At 38.2% G+C, this 17,153-nt stretch overlaps 2 protein-coding genes across 2 annotated transcripts; one reads left to right on the top strand and one right to left on the bottom strand.

The window, feature by feature from the left end:
- The first annotated feature begins 1,144 nt into the window (after window positions 1-1,144).
- avil (advillin) lies at window positions 1,145-10,763 on the top strand. Its single transcript, XM_011475438.2, has 20 exons — window positions 1,145-1,228; window positions 1,668-1,767; window positions 1,882-1,956; window positions 2,075-2,271; window positions 2,352-2,460; window positions 2,546-2,656; window positions 4,068-4,273; window positions 4,351-4,429; window positions 4,498-4,596; window positions 4,672-4,825; window positions 4,909-5,009; window positions 6,680-6,817; window positions 6,904-7,062; window positions 7,141-7,320; window positions 8,768-8,925; window positions 9,020-9,164; window positions 9,259-9,447; window positions 9,528-9,596; window positions 9,899-10,006; window positions 10,224-10,763. Exons 2-20 carry the CDS (start codon window positions 1,708-1,710, stop codon window positions 10,335-10,337), a joined length of 2,451 nt encoding a protein of 816 aa, XP_011473740.1. The 5' UTR covers window positions 1,145-1,228; window positions 1,668-1,707; the 3' UTR covers window positions 10,338-10,763.
- Window positions 10,764-10,916: 153 nt separating this feature from the next.
- Window positions 10,917-16,286, bottom strand: LOC101161630. The gene is made up of 6 exons (XM_004069241.4): window positions 15,748-16,286; window positions 15,404-15,481; window positions 14,904-14,942; window positions 14,411-14,572; window positions 14,191-14,274; window positions 10,917-13,209 (listed from the first exon to the last, which is right to left on the bottom strand). Exons 1-6 carry the CDS (start codon window positions 15,844-15,846, stop codon window positions 12,670-12,672), a joined length of 1,002 nt encoding a protein of 333 aa, XP_004069289.1. The 5' UTR covers window positions 15,847-16,286; the 3' UTR covers window positions 10,917-12,669.
- Between the last annotated feature and the right edge of the window lie 867 nt (window positions 16,287-17,153).

Here is a 17,153-nt window from a genome sequence, read left to right as displayed (position 1 = left end):
TCATTTGAAAGCCTTTTTGTGGTGCATTGGCTTAACTGAAATTTTCTGTTTTAAGTTTTCAAACAAAATACTTTAAATTTACATCTTGAACATTCAGTTTTTTTCATAGTTCCTTCTTCCTGATGCAGATATAGATATATAAGATAAAATGTTTAGTTTCTCCTCAAGAGTAAACAAAAAGCGTTTTTCCAGTGTTTTCTGTGTTTGAAGAAAGTAATAAAATAATTAAAATAATTAGTGATGTCTTCCCTTTTAAGACAAAAATGCAGTCTTGAAATTTGAAAAAAAACCAGTCATATTTGCATATTTGTTTTGGCAATTGGAATTATTGTGTGTTAAAATGGGCGTGTATTGCTCAAAAAAGTGTTAAATCTTCAAAGTCTCTATGACATACATGTTTATACAAGAGAACTTGTTTCAGATCTATGCCATACAGATCAGATTTATTGCTTATAATAAGATATTTTCAAGATCAGATTAATAAACGAAGTATTGCAGATTTATTCCCCTAAAGCAAGTTAGTTGGTTTTGCATTATATGACGAGTAATTCCATATTTAAACTAGACAAAAATACTGTTAGAGATATGGTTTTGTGTATTGTGGGTTTGTTTTTAAAAACAATGTTTAGCAGTTGTTGGAACAGAAGAGGATTTCTTTAGACCTAATCTGCCGCATTTTTCACAATCATTCAGTATTTGGAGAGGATTTCTTCCCTGGATTTGGCTTCAGAGTCTCTAAAAGGTTTAAAGTTTGGAAATCCTTTCAGTGTGAAGGTGTTTTAGTAATTATTTTATTTAGTCAGAATTTTAACATAAATTTCTCCTCTAAGACCCTTTGTTTGACCCTAATTCAACATGCTTCCAAGCATGCACGTTAGCCATTGGTTTCATACCCGATAAGCATATGTTTTACCTACAGACAGTGGGTTCTTTCAAAGCTCTGAGAATGTGTCACCTGCATAAAAGCAGTCAAATGGGCTCACAACAAAGATAGACACAGAAAAGATGATTGGGATAATCACATGAGTAGGAATTTGAATATGACACTCTCATTTGCCTTCAGTAGATGCTATCTTGGTCTGTGATTGGGCAGAGTGCCCCCACATATCCTGCAAATGCAAACACAAGCAAATATTTTACGAGACTTTACAGCTCCAGCGATCAGAGAGGGTCAGCTGGCGGATAATCCCAGGATCTTTACCCTTTTTAAAATAAAAAAAAGTAACTGGTATGTATTGTTTTATTTTAAATAATCATTATTAACTCTGTTATGTTTAATAAGTGTTGATAATGATGATGAATCAGTTTAGGTAAATGTTTAAGATCGTATCCCTTAATCTGGACAGTTTGGTATGATAACAGTGCAAAAACTGAGTCGTAAGAAAGCAAAAGAACCCTTTTTGCAAGAAAACTAGTCTTAATTTCTTGCAAGAATATAATCTTATTAGGAAAGTTTTTCAATAGTAAAATGATCTTAGTTTAAGAAAAATTATAGAATTCTTCTTCTCTAAATAAGTTTTGAGACACTTTTTCTTACCTCATTGTCAGCTAATTTTTTTTGCTTATTTAAAGGAAATTGTTCAAACTTTAGGAATTTTGGATTTATTTCCTGTGTGACTGTTTTTGCGGTGGAACAGAGTGACATGGTTTCTCAATTTCTTTTACAGAGAACCTTAAAGCTCTTGAAGGTTTGTGGATCCAAACAACATGGAGGTCACATTTAAAGCAGTCACTCACAATCCTGGGATCATAATCTGGAGAGTAGAGGTGTTCTTTGCAGATCAAATATTATCATTATGGAGAATCTTTGCTCTCTCTCGAGAGAGAGAGATTTAGTCGTCACACCTGAAAGTAAAATGTTTTTGACGTGCTGTTCCTCAGAAAATGGAGCTGGTTCTGGTTTCTGAGAAGACCCATGGAAACTTTTATGAGGGTGACTGCTATGTGCTGCTGTCTGTAAGATGATTCATTGTTATTTGCAGACTTTTCTCTTTTAAAATCTCTTGTTCTCTGTCTTAAAGCTCCAGATTGGATCATTCTCCATAGTTTCCTCCTCATTTGCATGTCTTTCCAGACTCACAAGGTGAAGAACGTCTTGAGTTACGATATCCACTACTGGATTGGCTCGGAGTCCTCTCAGGATGAACAAGGAGCAGCTGCAGTTTATACTGTGCAGCTTGATGAATATTTAGGCTCCAGTCCAATTCAACACCGTGAAGTTCAGAACCACGAATCTGACACTTTCAAAGGCTACTTCAAAAATGGAATAATGTGAGAAATAGATCAAACGGCAGAGAAAGCCCCAACGTGATAAACTGATGGAAAGAAGCTGAAATGTCTGTTCTGTTTAGATATAAGAAAGGTGGAGTCGCCACAGGAATGAGACACGTTGAAACCAACACGTATGATGTTAAGAGACTGCTCCATGTTAAAGGAAAAAAAAGAGTGATCGCCCAAGAGGTGAGCCTCATAAAGTTACATAACAGAAAATGAAGGAAAGTCCCTTTTTTTCCCAGAAACATTTACTTCTTTGAATGGTATTTAGGTGGAGCTGAGCTGGAAGAGCTTCAACCTTGGTGATGTGTTTCTGTTGGACACCGGCAAGACCATCATTCAGTGGAATGGACCCAAAAGTAACAAACAAGAAAGACATAAAGTGAGACTTTTTTTTAACTATTAGAGTAGAGCGGCAGAAACAGAAATTGTACAGAAAAAGTAAGATCTAGTAACATCTAGTTTTCCAATGATGGCTTTTACATTAACCATATTTAACATTTAGCAGCCAAAGCCCACTAATTGGTCCAGTTTACACCAGTTTCTATCCAGAGATTCTGGGTTCAAATCCATTATAGATCATGCAAAAATACTTAATATATGTGACCCGGTGCCTTTCTCCCTGCCTGGCTCTCCTCATACATTCTGATCTGGGATTTTAACTTTCAAATCTGTTTGAGGTCAATTTTATATTTTTGAAGATTTTTTTTGTATGTTATGTGTACAAATATTAGCATTTGCACAATAAAAACATGTGCATGAATCTATCTTTGTTCTTCTGACATGAAGTCTAAGTTTTGCAGACAGTTTGGAAAAATTATCAACAGAGGACGTTAAGAGTTACTTTGTTAAAAGTAATAGATCCACTGCAATGATGCAACTCCAAATTTTCACATTTCTTTTCAACCAAAACCACCTCACAGTTGGAGAAAGGAAAGGCACACATTTGCCATAATTTATGACATTTGACATTGTTTTCAGCTCAATTTTTTTTGACTGTAGATGAAACCAAAATTTTTAACGTTTTTCAGACTTGAGGTGAGTAACATGAGTCTTATGAGTTAAAATCAGCAAATCAAAAGGAAAAGGAAGGTCCACTGGTTTTCAAAGAAAATGGTGAATCTGAAATGGTCTGATCATAACGAGAGAAAAAGGAATCAAAAGCCAAACTTGATCTGAACACAAAATTATAATAAAACCAAGTTGACACAGCAAAATCTCAGATTTGATTTTACCTTCATCTCTGGAGCTTTGAAAAAAACTCATCAGAGTTAACGGGTCTATTAGCTAGTATGGAATTTGTCACATACATATTTATGATTTGTTTCTTTGCTTGGTTGTCTTTTCATAAATAGTTTGTGGACTGAAATAGAATTTAGTATAATAGAAAACCAAAGGAGATCCCGAGATTTTAGGAAAAAAAAAACAGTCATTAGTTTCATAAAAAAATCCAAAATTATTGCAAAAAATGGCTACATAATAATAATAATAATAATAATAATAAATTATTATTATATGTGGCACCTTAAAATGTATTACAAATACATTAAAAACAAGTTTAAACAGGGAGGATGGGATCCAAACCTTTTATATTCTGATCGTCCGGTCTACCTCTGCACCACAGTCACTAAAATCATACATACAGGTAAAGCAAAGAAAAAAATGTCAAATCTGCATCATAACTTTAATAAGGCAAAAGCTTGTGTTTAGAGAGGCTTTTATTTAAAGACAAATTCTCTAATTGTTTGTTACACTGACATGGAAATCTGTGTTTGTCTGCGTGCTGATCTCAGGGTCTTCTGTTGGCCAAAGACATCCGAGACAGAGAGCGAGGAGGCCGGGCGGAGGTCAGAACGGTTGAGGGCGAAGCGGAGAAACAATCTCCTCAGGAGATGGAGATCATGAACAGCTTTCTTGGGGAGAGAACCTTCAAACTTACAGATGGGCCTCCAGATGAAACCTTTGATCAGGAGCAAATGGGGAAACTCTCACTTTATTGGTGAGCTGCACCATAACAGAGATGCTGAGAAGCGTAAACCTCACATGTCTTCAAATTCACTCTGTGGATGTTTGCAGTGTGTCGGATGCTGATGGTCAAATGAAGGTAACAGAGGTTGCCACTCGTCCGCTGGTCCAGGACCTGCTTGATCATGAGGTGAGCTAGGACAACAGTGATGTGGACAGCTGAGTGGACAGGAATGACAAAAGGTGGTATCATTGTAGAGCTGCTACCTTCTGGACCAAGGAGGAGCCAAGATCTTCGTATGGAAAGGAAAGAAGGCAAACAAAGCTGAAAGGCAAGCTGCGATGGCTAGAGCCTTGGTGAGTGATGAAAGAGTGCTGGCTCGTTTCAGACAGAGTTCTGACTCTAACGCTGTGTTCGTTTGACTCCTACAGGACTTTATAAAGACCAAAAACTACCCGTTCACCACGAATGTGGAGACAGTGAATGATGGGGCAGAGTCAGCCATTTTCAAGCAACTCTTCCAGAGGTGGACCGTCAAAGACCAGACTCAAGGCCTGGGGAAAGTAAACACCAAGGGGAAAGTTGGTATGTGTCATTTCATAAGGTTAAATGAAAGTTTCGTCAACTTGTGGTCATTCGGTTTATTTCTCTGACTGTTTTTGCTGCAGCTCATGTCAAACAAGAGAAATTTGATGCGTCTCTCATGCACGCCATGCCAGAGGTTGCTGCGCAGGAGAGGATGGTGGACGATGGCTCCGGTCAAGTGGAGGTACTTCTTGACGACCCACTCAAATAACATTTTAATATGTTCTTGTGGCGTTTTTTTTTTTTTTTTTTTTATGAGGATGGGCATATGTTGATAAAATTAAGCTCAAAATTTAATTTCCAAATATTTCTACTTTCAAATCATTGTGAATATAGAGCAGATGAAAAAAATGGTGTTGAAAAAAAAGATTGTATTTGTTGAAACACACTGGGCGGGCCACAAGTTCCCTGCTCCACTCCATTCTGATGCATCTACCGCTTGCAGACGACTAGATCCATGTACGTCTCTGTTTTCCTCGTCTGAGCTTGAATCTGGATCGCTAGAACATTTTATATGGGGGGCAGGATGGGGGCAGAAGAATTTGGAAGGGTGGCAATTGAGAATAACAGAGTGGAAGACCATTACAAATCACTCATAAAAATCAGATGTTAGATTAAACAGTTCTTTTAGCTGAGGTGCTAGTGCTAATGCTTTAAGAAGCATGTGTTGATGATTTTTTAAAATCTTTATCAATAGTGCTACTAATGTTGACTAAAAAATTGGGGGGGGGGGGGGGGGGGTACGCAAAGCTATTGTTGAGCTATAGTTGCCCCCTCTAGCTCTGCCCCTGCTCTGCGCCCACAATCTCCACCTGTCCTTGAAAATGACAGGTTTTTAAAGTTTGTTTAAAAATGACTTAATCATAACTAAAAGACCAAATTTAAACTTTAAAAACATGACAGTTTTTTTTTTAGGAGCAAACAGGAAAGCTGGTAAATGGTCAGTCAAGGATTTTGCTTATTGGGGTTTTTGGTAATTATAGAAGTAAGACATGTAAAGGAAGAGTATTTTTTTCCCAAACATTATTGTGATCACTTTGACTTTCATTTCATTTGAATGGAAACAAAATCAAAGGTTAAATCGTATAAAAAATGAACGCATATACATGTCTAGCCCAAGAACTTTTGTCCTACATTTTAAGTCATTAAGACTAACTTCTTCTGATTGGATCTCACAATACCTCTTGAAAAATAAAATAACGCAAATTCAACTTTGGATCTAATCCTTTAACTTGTGTTGCATTCCAATCCCAGGGGGAAAGTAAGAGTTACTGTAGGTAAAAAAGAAAAAAAGAAAATGGCAGCACAGTCGTTAATTGGTTGGACAGGTATCGGAATTAACACAACTCCAACGAAAACTGAAAAGGATGGGGAAAAAACAGGAGGACATATGTTAAAGGGCACAAACATGAATACACATGACAGTAAAACTCAGTCTTTATCAGTGTACACTAACCAAACCAAAAATACTCCCCCCCAAAATACTAACAACTAATAAAATGAACAATTATCCAGGAAACATAAAGAGGAATTGGTACAAGAGCTACCAAACAATTCGGGTCAAAACTGATAGTAAACTAAAGGAACAAGGAAGGAGGAAAACCAGGCTTTCACACAGCCTTTTAAGGCAAATGCCGACAGCAGGGGCAAGCTGGGAAATGGATACCTCTCAGGTAATTCAGGGGATGAACAAACACACACACATACAAAGAACACATGAAAGGCCAGGGGCTGTAACAACCTCTTTTCAGCTTTAGATCATTTCCCATCATCAAACATCAATAGTTTACAGTTCTCACCTGCTGGAGTGCAGCAGCAGACTCACTTGGAGTTTTTTTCTTTGGACAAACTCAGGTGTGGAGGATTGAGAATCTGGAGCCCGTCCCTGTGGACAGACAGTGGTACGGATACTTCTATGGAGGAGACTGTTACCTGATCCTTTACACTTACTTGGTCAACAACAAGAAGTGCTACCTGCTCTACATGTGGCAGGTGAGCAGGACATTGGAGTTTTACAGTAAGGAGCTGTTTCGCTGTGCCACAGTGCAATCAAACTACTTGGTTTGTTGATCTTGTAGGGGCGACATGCTACACAGGATGAGCTGGCCGCCTGTGCATTTCAAGCCGTTGCCTTAGATCAGAAGTACAATGATGAACCAGTTCAAGTGAGAGTAACAATGGGCAAGGAACCAAGACACTTCATGGCCCTTTTCAAAGGGAAAATGGTCATCTTTGAGGTAAGAGTCGTAATTAATTCATTTAATTTAAATAAAAAGTCTCCTCATAAATGTCTGCTGACCTGAACTGTTTTTTAGGGGGGCACATCTAGAAAAGGGGCTTCTGAACCAGAACCTCCAGTACGACTGTTCCAGGTTCACGGATCTGACCTGTCCAACACAAAAACCTTCGAAGTTCCTGCCCTGGCCGCATCTCTCAACTCCAATGACGTCTTTTTACTCAGGAGCCAAACGCAGATTTATCTGTGGTGTGGAAAGGTAACAGTGCAGTTTTCTGACGCAGCAGGATGGATCCTCAGCTCAGGTCTCAAATCCTCCAGATATGTAGTTTCATGGATGTTCAGACTCTGTGTTGAACAAGTGCAGCCCAAGTTCCCTGCTTTGATCCATTCTGATCATCCACTTGCAGACAAATACATCCATGTACGTCTTTGTTTCCCCCGTCCGAGCTGGCATCTGGCTCAAACCTGTACAGCTAGATAGCTCCACTATAGCTCACCATTTTGTTGCACCATTAATGTAAGGTTGGGGGTGGAAGGGGTTGTAAGCTAGCAGGAGAGAAACAGACAGCTCTCAACAAAGGGAGGGGAAGGGGGTCAGGGTTTGCTCTGTGCCAACAGTCCCACCCACAACTTTCTACAGCAAATTTCTGATGGCCTAATGCCACTCTGTGGAAACCATCCATCCATCCATCCATCCATCTATCCACTTTCTCAACCTGCTGTATCTCTTTCGGGGTCACAGGGTTGCTGGAGCCTGTCCCGGCTACTGTTGAGGGAAGGCGGGGTAAACTCTGTACAGTCTGTTGCAGGGCAAATAATCACTCACACATGATGCACACCCAGGGACACTTTAGAGTAACTAATTAACCTATGAAGCATGTTTCTTGACTGTGAGAGGAAGCCGGTGTGCTCGAAGAACATTCATCATGCATGGGGAGAACGTGCAAACTCCACACAGAAAGGACAGTGCAGAAACAATGTCCTAGATAACGACACATTTTTGAAAATTTTGCCTAAAAACAGCATAATACTAATTAAAAGACCACTGGGAATGCTTTATAAAGAGTTTAAAAGATGATTGGAGTGGGACCACTATGTGTTATTTTACTCAAAAATCGGGAACACACAATTGTTAATGTTAATTTGTTACTTAAAGGAACCACAATACAAAAACTGCACAATTTATTTTTCAAGAACTGCCCTCTGCTGCTCATGAAGCTGTTCATAAAGCTGCCCTTATGTGTCAAAGAAATTGTGTAGATCTGCATACAAAGTGGAACTTGACAATTTAGTTGCTCCTGTCTGACCTGTCAAACCTGCTTGAATGGTAGCTATATATCAAAGGCTCACAAGTAATTTCAAAATAAAAGCCCTTAAATACAGAATTGTGGATCTTAATGTCCTGCTATGAAAAATAATCTGACCATTTCATCTTAAGAGATCAAAACACTTGTAGATGTAGTTTACAAGTTTTCTCTCACTTTGGTCTATTTGTGAATTAAATAACAGTGCTATTCAACACAACAAAAGCATTCCGCCTGTCTAAAATCAGTTTTTGACTTACGAAATCACCAAATGAACGTCAATCTTGCAGATCAAGTGTGTGAATTTCTTGTCATGTTTTCAGAAACGGAATCAGCCTTAAGCCTTTTCCTGCAAACTAACAGACTTTATTTGAGAGTGACTATATGTTTTGTTTCAAGGGCTCGAGTGGAGACGAGAGGGCCATGGCAAAAGAGGTGAGCTCTGTGATTTGCCTCGACTCCCAAAGAAGCTCCGAAGAGATTGTGGCTGAGGGTCAGGAGCCCATGGAGTTCTGGGAATTGCTTGGAGGGAAAGCTCCGTACGCCAGCAGCAAAAGGTGAGGGATTTCACGAATGCTGAAATCTGGACCGTTATGCAGCAGCCATTCTGTGTCCTTCTGTGTAGTGATGTGCCCGTTTTTTGGCTTGCAGGCTGCAGCAGGTGCTTTTGGATTATCAGCCCCGCCTGTTTGAATGCTCCAACAAGACGGGTCGTTTCATTGTGACTGAGGTCACTCACTTTAACCAGGATGACCTCAACGAAGATGATGTCATGTTACTAGACACCTGGGACCAGGTACGTTTAGGCAAGAAAACTTTTTATGCCAAACAATGGAAACATGTGTTTTGTTTAAGTTAGTTGAATACCACTTTTTCATTGTGCTTGTCAGGTGTTTCTCTGGGTTGGTAAAGACGCCAATGAGATAGAGCGCAAAGAATCCGTGGCCACAAGCCAAGAGTACCTGCGCACCCACCCAGGTGACAGAGATCCAGATACCCCCATCATAATGATCAAGCAGGGCTTCGAACCTCCCACCTTCACTGGCTGGTTCACTGCATGGGATCCCTTCAAATGGAGCGTAGGTTTCACAAAATATTTAACTAAGATGAACTTTTTCTGACAACTAAACGGTTCAAAATGATTGCGTTTGTATTTCAGAGTGGAAAAAGCTATGAAGAAATGAAGAGAGAACTGGGAGATGTGGCATTACCAGTGGACATCAAACCTGTACTGACATTTTCTAAAATTTCCAAACATATTCAAAAGAAACTGTGCTTTAATATTGATAAGAGCTATCAGAACTCAGAATTTAACTATTTAAAGTATGAACTGGTATATAGTTTAAGACCAGAAAAGAAAACTTTTCTCTGACAAGGTCAATAATGTAGATTTAAGTTCCACATTTTCCACAACAGCCTTCTGTTGTTTTACTACTTAAAACTAAAATATGCACCTCTTTGTGTTTTCTTTGACAGAATTTTTAAAAACTTTTGACAATGATTTATGAACTTTGCTTTTTTGTGATGCAGCAGGAGCAGAAGACGGTCGAGAGGGAATATCAGTCTTTCCCTGCTGACATGTTGGTCAACAAGCAAGCAAGCGAGCTGCCTGCTGCTGTTGATCCTGCAGTGAAAGAGGTGCGTATGTGTGTTTATTTCTGTAAACCTTCATGTTTACTTTAAGTTTTATTTTGAATATTTATGCTCAGAAAAATCACAACTTTCCTGGATTTTTATTCACAATTTTTGTTCTGAAATGCTAAAGTTGCAAAACGTAAGCTAATACTTCTGCACAAAAACACATAATGAGAGAAAAAGAAGCACAACTTAACTTTATGACCTGCTTTTTCCTCAGAAATACCTCTCTGATGGTGACTTCTTTAACGTGTTTGGGATCAGCAAAGATGACTTTGTGAGGCTGCCACAATGGAAGCAACTCAAACTGAAGAAGGAGAAAGGCTTGTTTTGATGTGCAAATATTTTTACTGTTAAAATGCTGTGATGTTTGTTTTTCCAAATCACAGGCCAAAGTTCTTTTCTTCACAAACCATTTCCAGATTTTTTCTTATATGACACTATTTATCATGTTCTCTGTTTTCTTACAAATATCTGTTTCTCTCTGAAATAAATATAAATGGTTTTAAGTGACCAAAAAACCTTTTAGTCATTAGAAAACTATCAAAGATGCAGGTGAAATACACAGGTTTCTGCTCTGACTTTTTGCCATAGGGATCCCATGCAGTGAAATGACTATTATGGCATAGAATATTGAATATTTTTGGTTTTATTTAGGATAATAGGAGCGGCATGAACAGAGGACTACTTTGCCATCTGCTGGGCAAACTGAGCAAAAGCATCTTATGATGAAGGTTTAATAAAGCTCAAAATACCTTCATTATTTTTGTCATCAATTTCATTTTTTCTACAACTGTCAAAAAAGTTAATTTAAGTAATTTATTTCTTAGTTTTTATCATTGATTCGTCATTTTTTTTTAACTTAAGATGTGCTTATTTCTGCACTTATTTTTAAATGTCAAACAGCATAAAGCCGCTACTGAAGGTTTAATTTCATGAAAAGACGCAGTACAAATGACAAACTAACCGATGCCTGCGCTAAAAGCTCCTTTTATGATATGAATCATCCACTTTTACAGTAGAACACCTCAAAGCTTATAGAAAGTGAAAAAACAAAGTTAAAACAGTCAAAAACACACTCAGATACAGTAAAAAAACACCCTTTTTCTTTGCTGCTTAAAAAAATTCAGTTAAAACAAAACAATCTGATTGCACAATCAACTCTTTAAAAAGTCTGCTGCATTCAACTGTAACCTTTAAACATAGACAGATGAAATCCCTTTGAGCTGTTGAAGCTTGCAGGATGTTAGTCATGTGGTGCCATCCAAAAAAATCCTGTTTAACAGCAAAAGTCATTTTAGCAAACATGAACTTTCTAACATCTTGTTGGCAAACACAACTTTGACCAAGTTATTTAGCATGAAGCTGGAAAGACAAAAATGAGATTTAAAGGCAAAACTGGTCATAAACAAACAGTTTTTAACAACAAAATGTTAGAATAAACCCAGCTGGTTCCAGATACGATTCAACTGAAAGCATTTTTATAAAACAAGTCATTTAAATATACCTCGATGGGGTGAAAATGTTACATATTTCTTAGAATTTTACCAGTGAGAAATGAGTCTAAACCAAAATGTTTTTTCTTCAAAAAGCTTCCATTTCTGCAGTACGTGACTTAGAGGTATTACTCACAGATAAATGTGTTGCGTGCAAAAGTTTATATGTGCATGATACAGATATGTATATGTACTCATGCAAATGATCAAAGATGAGGTGAAATGTTTCCAAAACTTTAGAACTCAAAAAATTAAGATAAAAAAAACAATGTGATCAGATATAAAGTGTTTACAGCAGTCAGACATTGAAAAACACTACATTTCAGAAAGTTTTACTAAAAAAATTGTGCAAACAGAATCACTCTGCAGCAAATCAGCAAGTTTTTGGTTCTGAGAAGGAATGTTGCAGCTAAATGTACAGAAACATTTATGCCACAATTGAAAAAAAAAAGTGCAAATGCGCTCAATTTTGATACAGTTTCAGAGCAAAAAAAAAAAAAAACGCAAGACGGCTGTAGAAAAATACGATTTTTGCTTGAGGGAAATGTGTTTTCTCATGCCTTGCAAAGATCAGTGTAAAATATAACAAATCTGCTTCAAGTAAACAAGATTTTCAACTTTTTGAATGATTTTTTTGATTAAAAAAAAGCCAGTACCTGACTTAGGACATAACTCATTGTATTTTGGACATAGATAAATCTTGACGTGCACACAGAACAGCGTTAGACAACCCAAAACACCTGATAATAGAAAAAAAATTATCCCTATTTATCCACACACAAAATTAAGGCAGGCTTAAAGGGAAAACTTGGCAGCTGATATGAAAGTAGGCAGTTAAAAACAAAATGTAAAAGATTTATTTTGTATGTTTAGACTGGCATATTTTACTGATTGGAAAAATAGTACTTTGTATATCCAATTAATCTTTTGATGATTTTGTCTAATCGTGTTCAAAATAAATTAAAAAAATAGAAATATCAGTGTTTTTCCCCTGAAAGTGTGGGAAAATATGGGTATTCGAGCCCCAAAAAGGCAAATGTTTGGCAATTTTGCTTGAAAGGTTGATAAATCTACACTTATAATTTTAGAAAATAATAATAAACTGGCTATAAAACAGATCAAATGTCACCAAACCACCATAACTTTTCTTGGGGTCAACAGAAGGTGAAATTAAGACAAAATGCAGCTGTCAGGGCTTCTGGGACCCTGAGTTTCGCCACTTTCATTCAAATCACTGTCAGTTGCTTTTGTCTTTGTATCCTCTAAATCGTTGAACAACTCGCTGCCGGCAGCTAGCGCCCTCTCGTGCTCGGGAGTGTCAGCAGACGCGTCTTCGTAGGCGCTGATGCTGTCCGAGTCGTTCCTGTCGGGGGAGGGGTCCCGCCTGTCCTCCGTGTGGTTTCTGTAGGGCCGCTGAAGGACCCCGTCCACAGAGGTCGGGTCGACCAGAGCAAGAGAAGGAGCGTGGGTAAAGGGCTGGCTGGCCAGCCTCTGCAGCTTCGCCGGGGCCGCTCCAGCACTTCCTGGAACGACTTCTTCTCCCAGTTTCTCGGAGGCTTCCAGAACTCCACTTCTAATTTTGACGCCGCAGGCTTCGCACAACAAATGATCGTTTTCACTTTGAATTACCGTCATCGTGTTGTTACTCGTTTGGCATTCCTGTTCGGATGGTTCAATCCCGTTCACTGGAGCGGTTTGGTTCTTTCTCTCCTGGAAACAGATGGAATAATATCAACATAAGGCACCTTAGACCAGACATCGATAGTCTTTGTAGGGCAAGAATCTGGCGATACGTTAAGCATCACAATACAATAATATTGTACGATATATCCTAATCTGTTACTAGACTGGCGGGCTACGTTCACTCCTCCTGGCAACTCCCAAACTCTTTTTCTACGACTGTTTTCAGGCTCAATGTACAAAACAACGTATGGATGTCGTCCCTTTTAATCTATGGAAGGGCCAACCATTTGAAAATTGGTCATAACTGAAAAATTACTCAGTCGGAATTCTATGACATCAAGTCTTTCATACATCGTAATAGCGTTGTGAAAGAAAAGGTCTGGAGCAAGATTCGTGAAATTTGCACCGCTTCGATATTTTGTACCAGGAAAAGATGAAGAAGCCCCGCCCTGCTCGTCCAGTGTGAACACCATGGGCTAAACGCGCCGGTCACATGCCCAGTGTGAGTATATATCAATTTTTTTACTTTTGATTAAAAAAAAAAACTTTTTATGAACACTAATACACACCTCTCATGAATACAATTGTTTAAAATATACTTTATGAAAGTATCGGAGTATTAGGCACTACAGCTGTTCCTCACATACAAGTTGCTCTATGGCGAATTCCAAGTGCTTTTATTTTGATAAATTATGAAGTGTTTTGTCAGCACTAAACATTGGTGTCCACAACAAAATATTTTTCTGTATAAAAAAAAAAAAAGCTTATCTTAAATGTGCCTTTAATCTGTGGTCTGTATAAACACGTCAGACAAACATTTCCCATTCTAAGTTTGTTCTTTGAGGCTGAACTTTTTCAACGTCTGCTTCTCACTCAGCTCTAAAGTGCATTTCAATGGACAGAGGGAGCAACTTTTAAAAATCAGCTTTCATCTGAACAGAAAAAAAAATCATTTTTACTTCTTCTGTAATGCAACACACAACTTCTCCTTTTGGTTCCCTTTTTTACCTCTTTTAATCTCTCCACCTCCTGCTTTAGAGAACAAAGCAGGCTCTCCAGTTTCCTGTTGGCCTCTCTTTCTTGTTCCAGCTTCTACACAAGGAAACAGACACCAGCATTATGAAGGGAACTACAGTTTCTTTGTTTGCCGTTACAAACAATGAACTTCACAAAACGAGATGCTTTAGGACTCAGCAGCAACAGCTGCTTCAATGAAGCCTCAATTTACCGAGCTGGCCTGTCCTGCTTCTCTCTGGGCTTCGGCCAGCAGCTCTTCCACTCCCTCCAGCTCGTCCTGCAGCACATCCACCTGAAACAACAGGGCCTCTCGCTCCACCTCCATCCCACGCATCTCCTGCACCGCCTCTTCATAGTTGGCCTGCAGTTCCAGCTACACCCCAGAGACAGGTTGGGTTTAGTGCGAGCAGAGGACTCGTGTGGGAGTCAACGCCGTCTTTTCATGTGCAAAGCGGTGACTATTTACACATGAACTTTCAGATTAAGTTTTTTTTTCTGACAAAACATTCAATGTGCTATTCCTTTTGTAGTTCTGGTATTTCTTTTTTCTGGCTATAGTGCATATAATAAGATGTAATGTTTTTTGCACATTTCAATTCTTCCTTTTTTTGGCACCTGATGCCTGATCCCCAGAGCTGTTGTGACAACCAGATTTATTATTTTATACAACGATAAGAAAAGCAAGGACAACAGGAGATAGTTACCATTTCAGGCAGTCCCATCAGGAGGGCCTGGTCCAAATGCTTAAAATCATACATAAGAAAAACTCAAGTTAATTGACAGTAAAATGCAATAAATAAATAAATAAATAAATAAATAAATAAATAAAAAAACTGTACTTAAATGAGGATTACTATTTAAGTAAAAAAAACACTTACAAAAATTAAGGTTTGTTGTTGTATTTTCTCATATTTTCATATCAAACTTTAAAATAGTTTTAATAATTTTGCTGCATTTTTTTATTTTAATTAAAACCATTTATGTGAAGCTACAGCAATTAAACATAAAACTACAGATGTAACCCTTTTTTGAAAAGAAAAAAATGTTGTTTAGAAAACAGGTACTGTTAAATGTACACAGAGGAACATTTAGGAGCTGCAGCAACGTGTTTTCGGGACTTTTTATTTGTTTTGCAGCGGTGACATGTTAATAAAAAATCCGGACCAACTTGAATGTCTGGACTTGAGAGCCGTCTGATTAGTACCTGGGTGTCGGTCTTCCTCCTCAGGGTGCCTCCCCGGCTGTCGCTGCGTGTCAGGCGCCTGGAGGATGGAGCCTCGCTCTGAGGAGGGAGGCAGCTAGCTTAGCTTACGTTTAGTCACAACAACACAGGATGATGATGCAAACTCAGCTAATCATGGGGAAGTGGAGATGAAGTCAACACTTTTTTTAGCGAGCTTTTGTTAAGTAATAAACAATTTATAAAACACTACCAATGTGTTATAAACAGTGTAAAGTAAGATTTGAATTTTAGCTAAAACGTTCAACATTATTTTTACGCCATTTTTGTGTTTTTCTTTTTTTTTTTTTTTTTTTTTGTCATCTCACCTCTTTTATAATGCTCCGGAGTGACTCATCTTCACTCATTCCCCGGGACAGCATCCGTTTCTTTGGAGAACCGTTGTTTTCTAAAGTAACAGAACACATGATTATAGTTTATATTTGGTTTTAGTTGAAGAACTGAACGCCAACAAGACGAGCTGCTGAAGTGATTTGGCTCCTACGCAGCAGGAGCAGACGATCCGAACGACGCCCAGGCCCAGATCTACGGAGAGCGGTATGGGCCAAACCATTCTGATCCCGCCCCACTGACAGAATCAAAGATCGTTTGTTCTTCTCTATTTTTGTGGGGGGTTTGGTTTGGTTTGTTTTTCGCAGAAGATGTCACGCTCCAAGACGTGATAGAAAACGTCACGAGGCGCACTTCCACAATAATAATAATTATTGGCGAAAGTTAACGATTAATTAACTAAGTCTGAAGGGTCTGAAGGTACAGGTTCATCATGTAAACTCGAAGGTGGAGTGCAAAGTTAAAGACTTACTGGTGCATTACTTTTTTTCTTTTCCTTTGACAGTTTAACACTTTTTATAAAAGCACAACAATCAACATTATTTACTAGTTCATTTTAAACCTTTCCCTGTTGAGTTTGCTAAACATATTTGCCCATTTTAAAATTTTAGATAGCTAATTAGCCATTCCCAGATAAAAATCATTAGATGCAACAATCAAAAAGTACCGGTAGTTAAAAACTGAAGATAATAATAATAAGAAAATAAACTGTTTATTATTAATATTAAGAAACTGCAGTTGTTATTGTAAAACTTGGAAACGTCCACCCGAAAAGACAAGAAAAAGGTTGCAAAACAATACTTGAAAAGTATTGCTATAGAAGAACAGCTTTATTCTCAGGAACATGTCTATTCAGGGTTAAAAACAATGTTCTAGATCGATTTCAGGTCGATAAATCAAATCGTTCAAAATGAAACCGATATTGACTATGAATTGGTTCATCAACCACAAATTACGATATGAATCAAAGTTCTTGAATCCGGTCCTTCTGATTATCCGCTGTGACCCATGGTCAACTCTTTTACTGGCGCATCTTATCCTTGCATTAGACTTTCTCTTGATCTGCTTGGACTTGGCGTTTTTTGAGCAGCCAGCCTCCAAGCTATGAACTTTTGAGGCTTACTCAAACTATGGATTGAATCTATGATGGTCTTCTGGCTAGTTGTCAAGTCTAAAGTCTTCCCCACATTGAACCGAGCGGAAAGGATTGAGCTCAACTGAACCAATTTAATGTCATCTGGCGAACCTGTGCCGGTGCATTGAGTGTAGTAGATGATTAGTTGGTGAAACTCAGTTTAAAACATTCATGCCCAGCAACCTTTAGTCAGATTTCTCCAGAGTATTCCATCCATCCATTTTCTTAACCTTCTATATCCCTTGAGGG

The sequence above is a fragment of the Oryzias latipes genome, chromosome 5 (genome assembly GCF_002234675.1).
Source record: "Oryzias latipes chromosome 5, ASM223467v1".
Lineage (NCBI taxonomy): Eukaryota > Metazoa > Chordata > Actinopteri > Beloniformes > Adrianichthyidae > Oryzias > Oryzias latipes.
Note: the sequence above shows the minus strand (reverse complement) of the source record. Positions and strands in the feature narration are given on the sequence as shown.

Bases quoted from the DNA above. Each gene is read 5' to 3' on its own strand.
- avil (XM_011475438.2), top strand. From the start codon at position 1,708: ATGGAGGTCACATTTAAAGCAGTCACTCACAATCCTGGGATCATAATC. The intron at 1,957-2,074 runs GTAAGATGATTC...ATGTCTTTCCAG, and splicing joins ACTGCTATGTGCTGCTGTCT to ACTCACAAGGTGAAGAACGT. The intron at 2,657-4,067 runs GTGAGACTTTTT...TGCTGATCTCAG, and splicing joins ACAAACAAGAAAGACATAAA to GGTCTTCTGTTGGCCAAAGA.
- LOC101161630 (XM_004069241.4), bottom strand. From the start codon at position 15,846: ATGTGTTCTGTTACTTTAGAAAACAACGGTTCTCCAAAGAAACGGATG. The intron at 15,482-15,747 runs GTGAGATGACAA...CTCCCTCCTCAG, and splicing joins TCCGGAGCATTATAAAAGAG to AGCGAGGCTCCATCCTCCAG. The intron at 14,573-14,903 runs GTAACTATCTCC...TCTGGGGTGTAG, and splicing joins TGATGGGACTGCCTGAAATG to CTGGAACTGCAGGCCAACTA.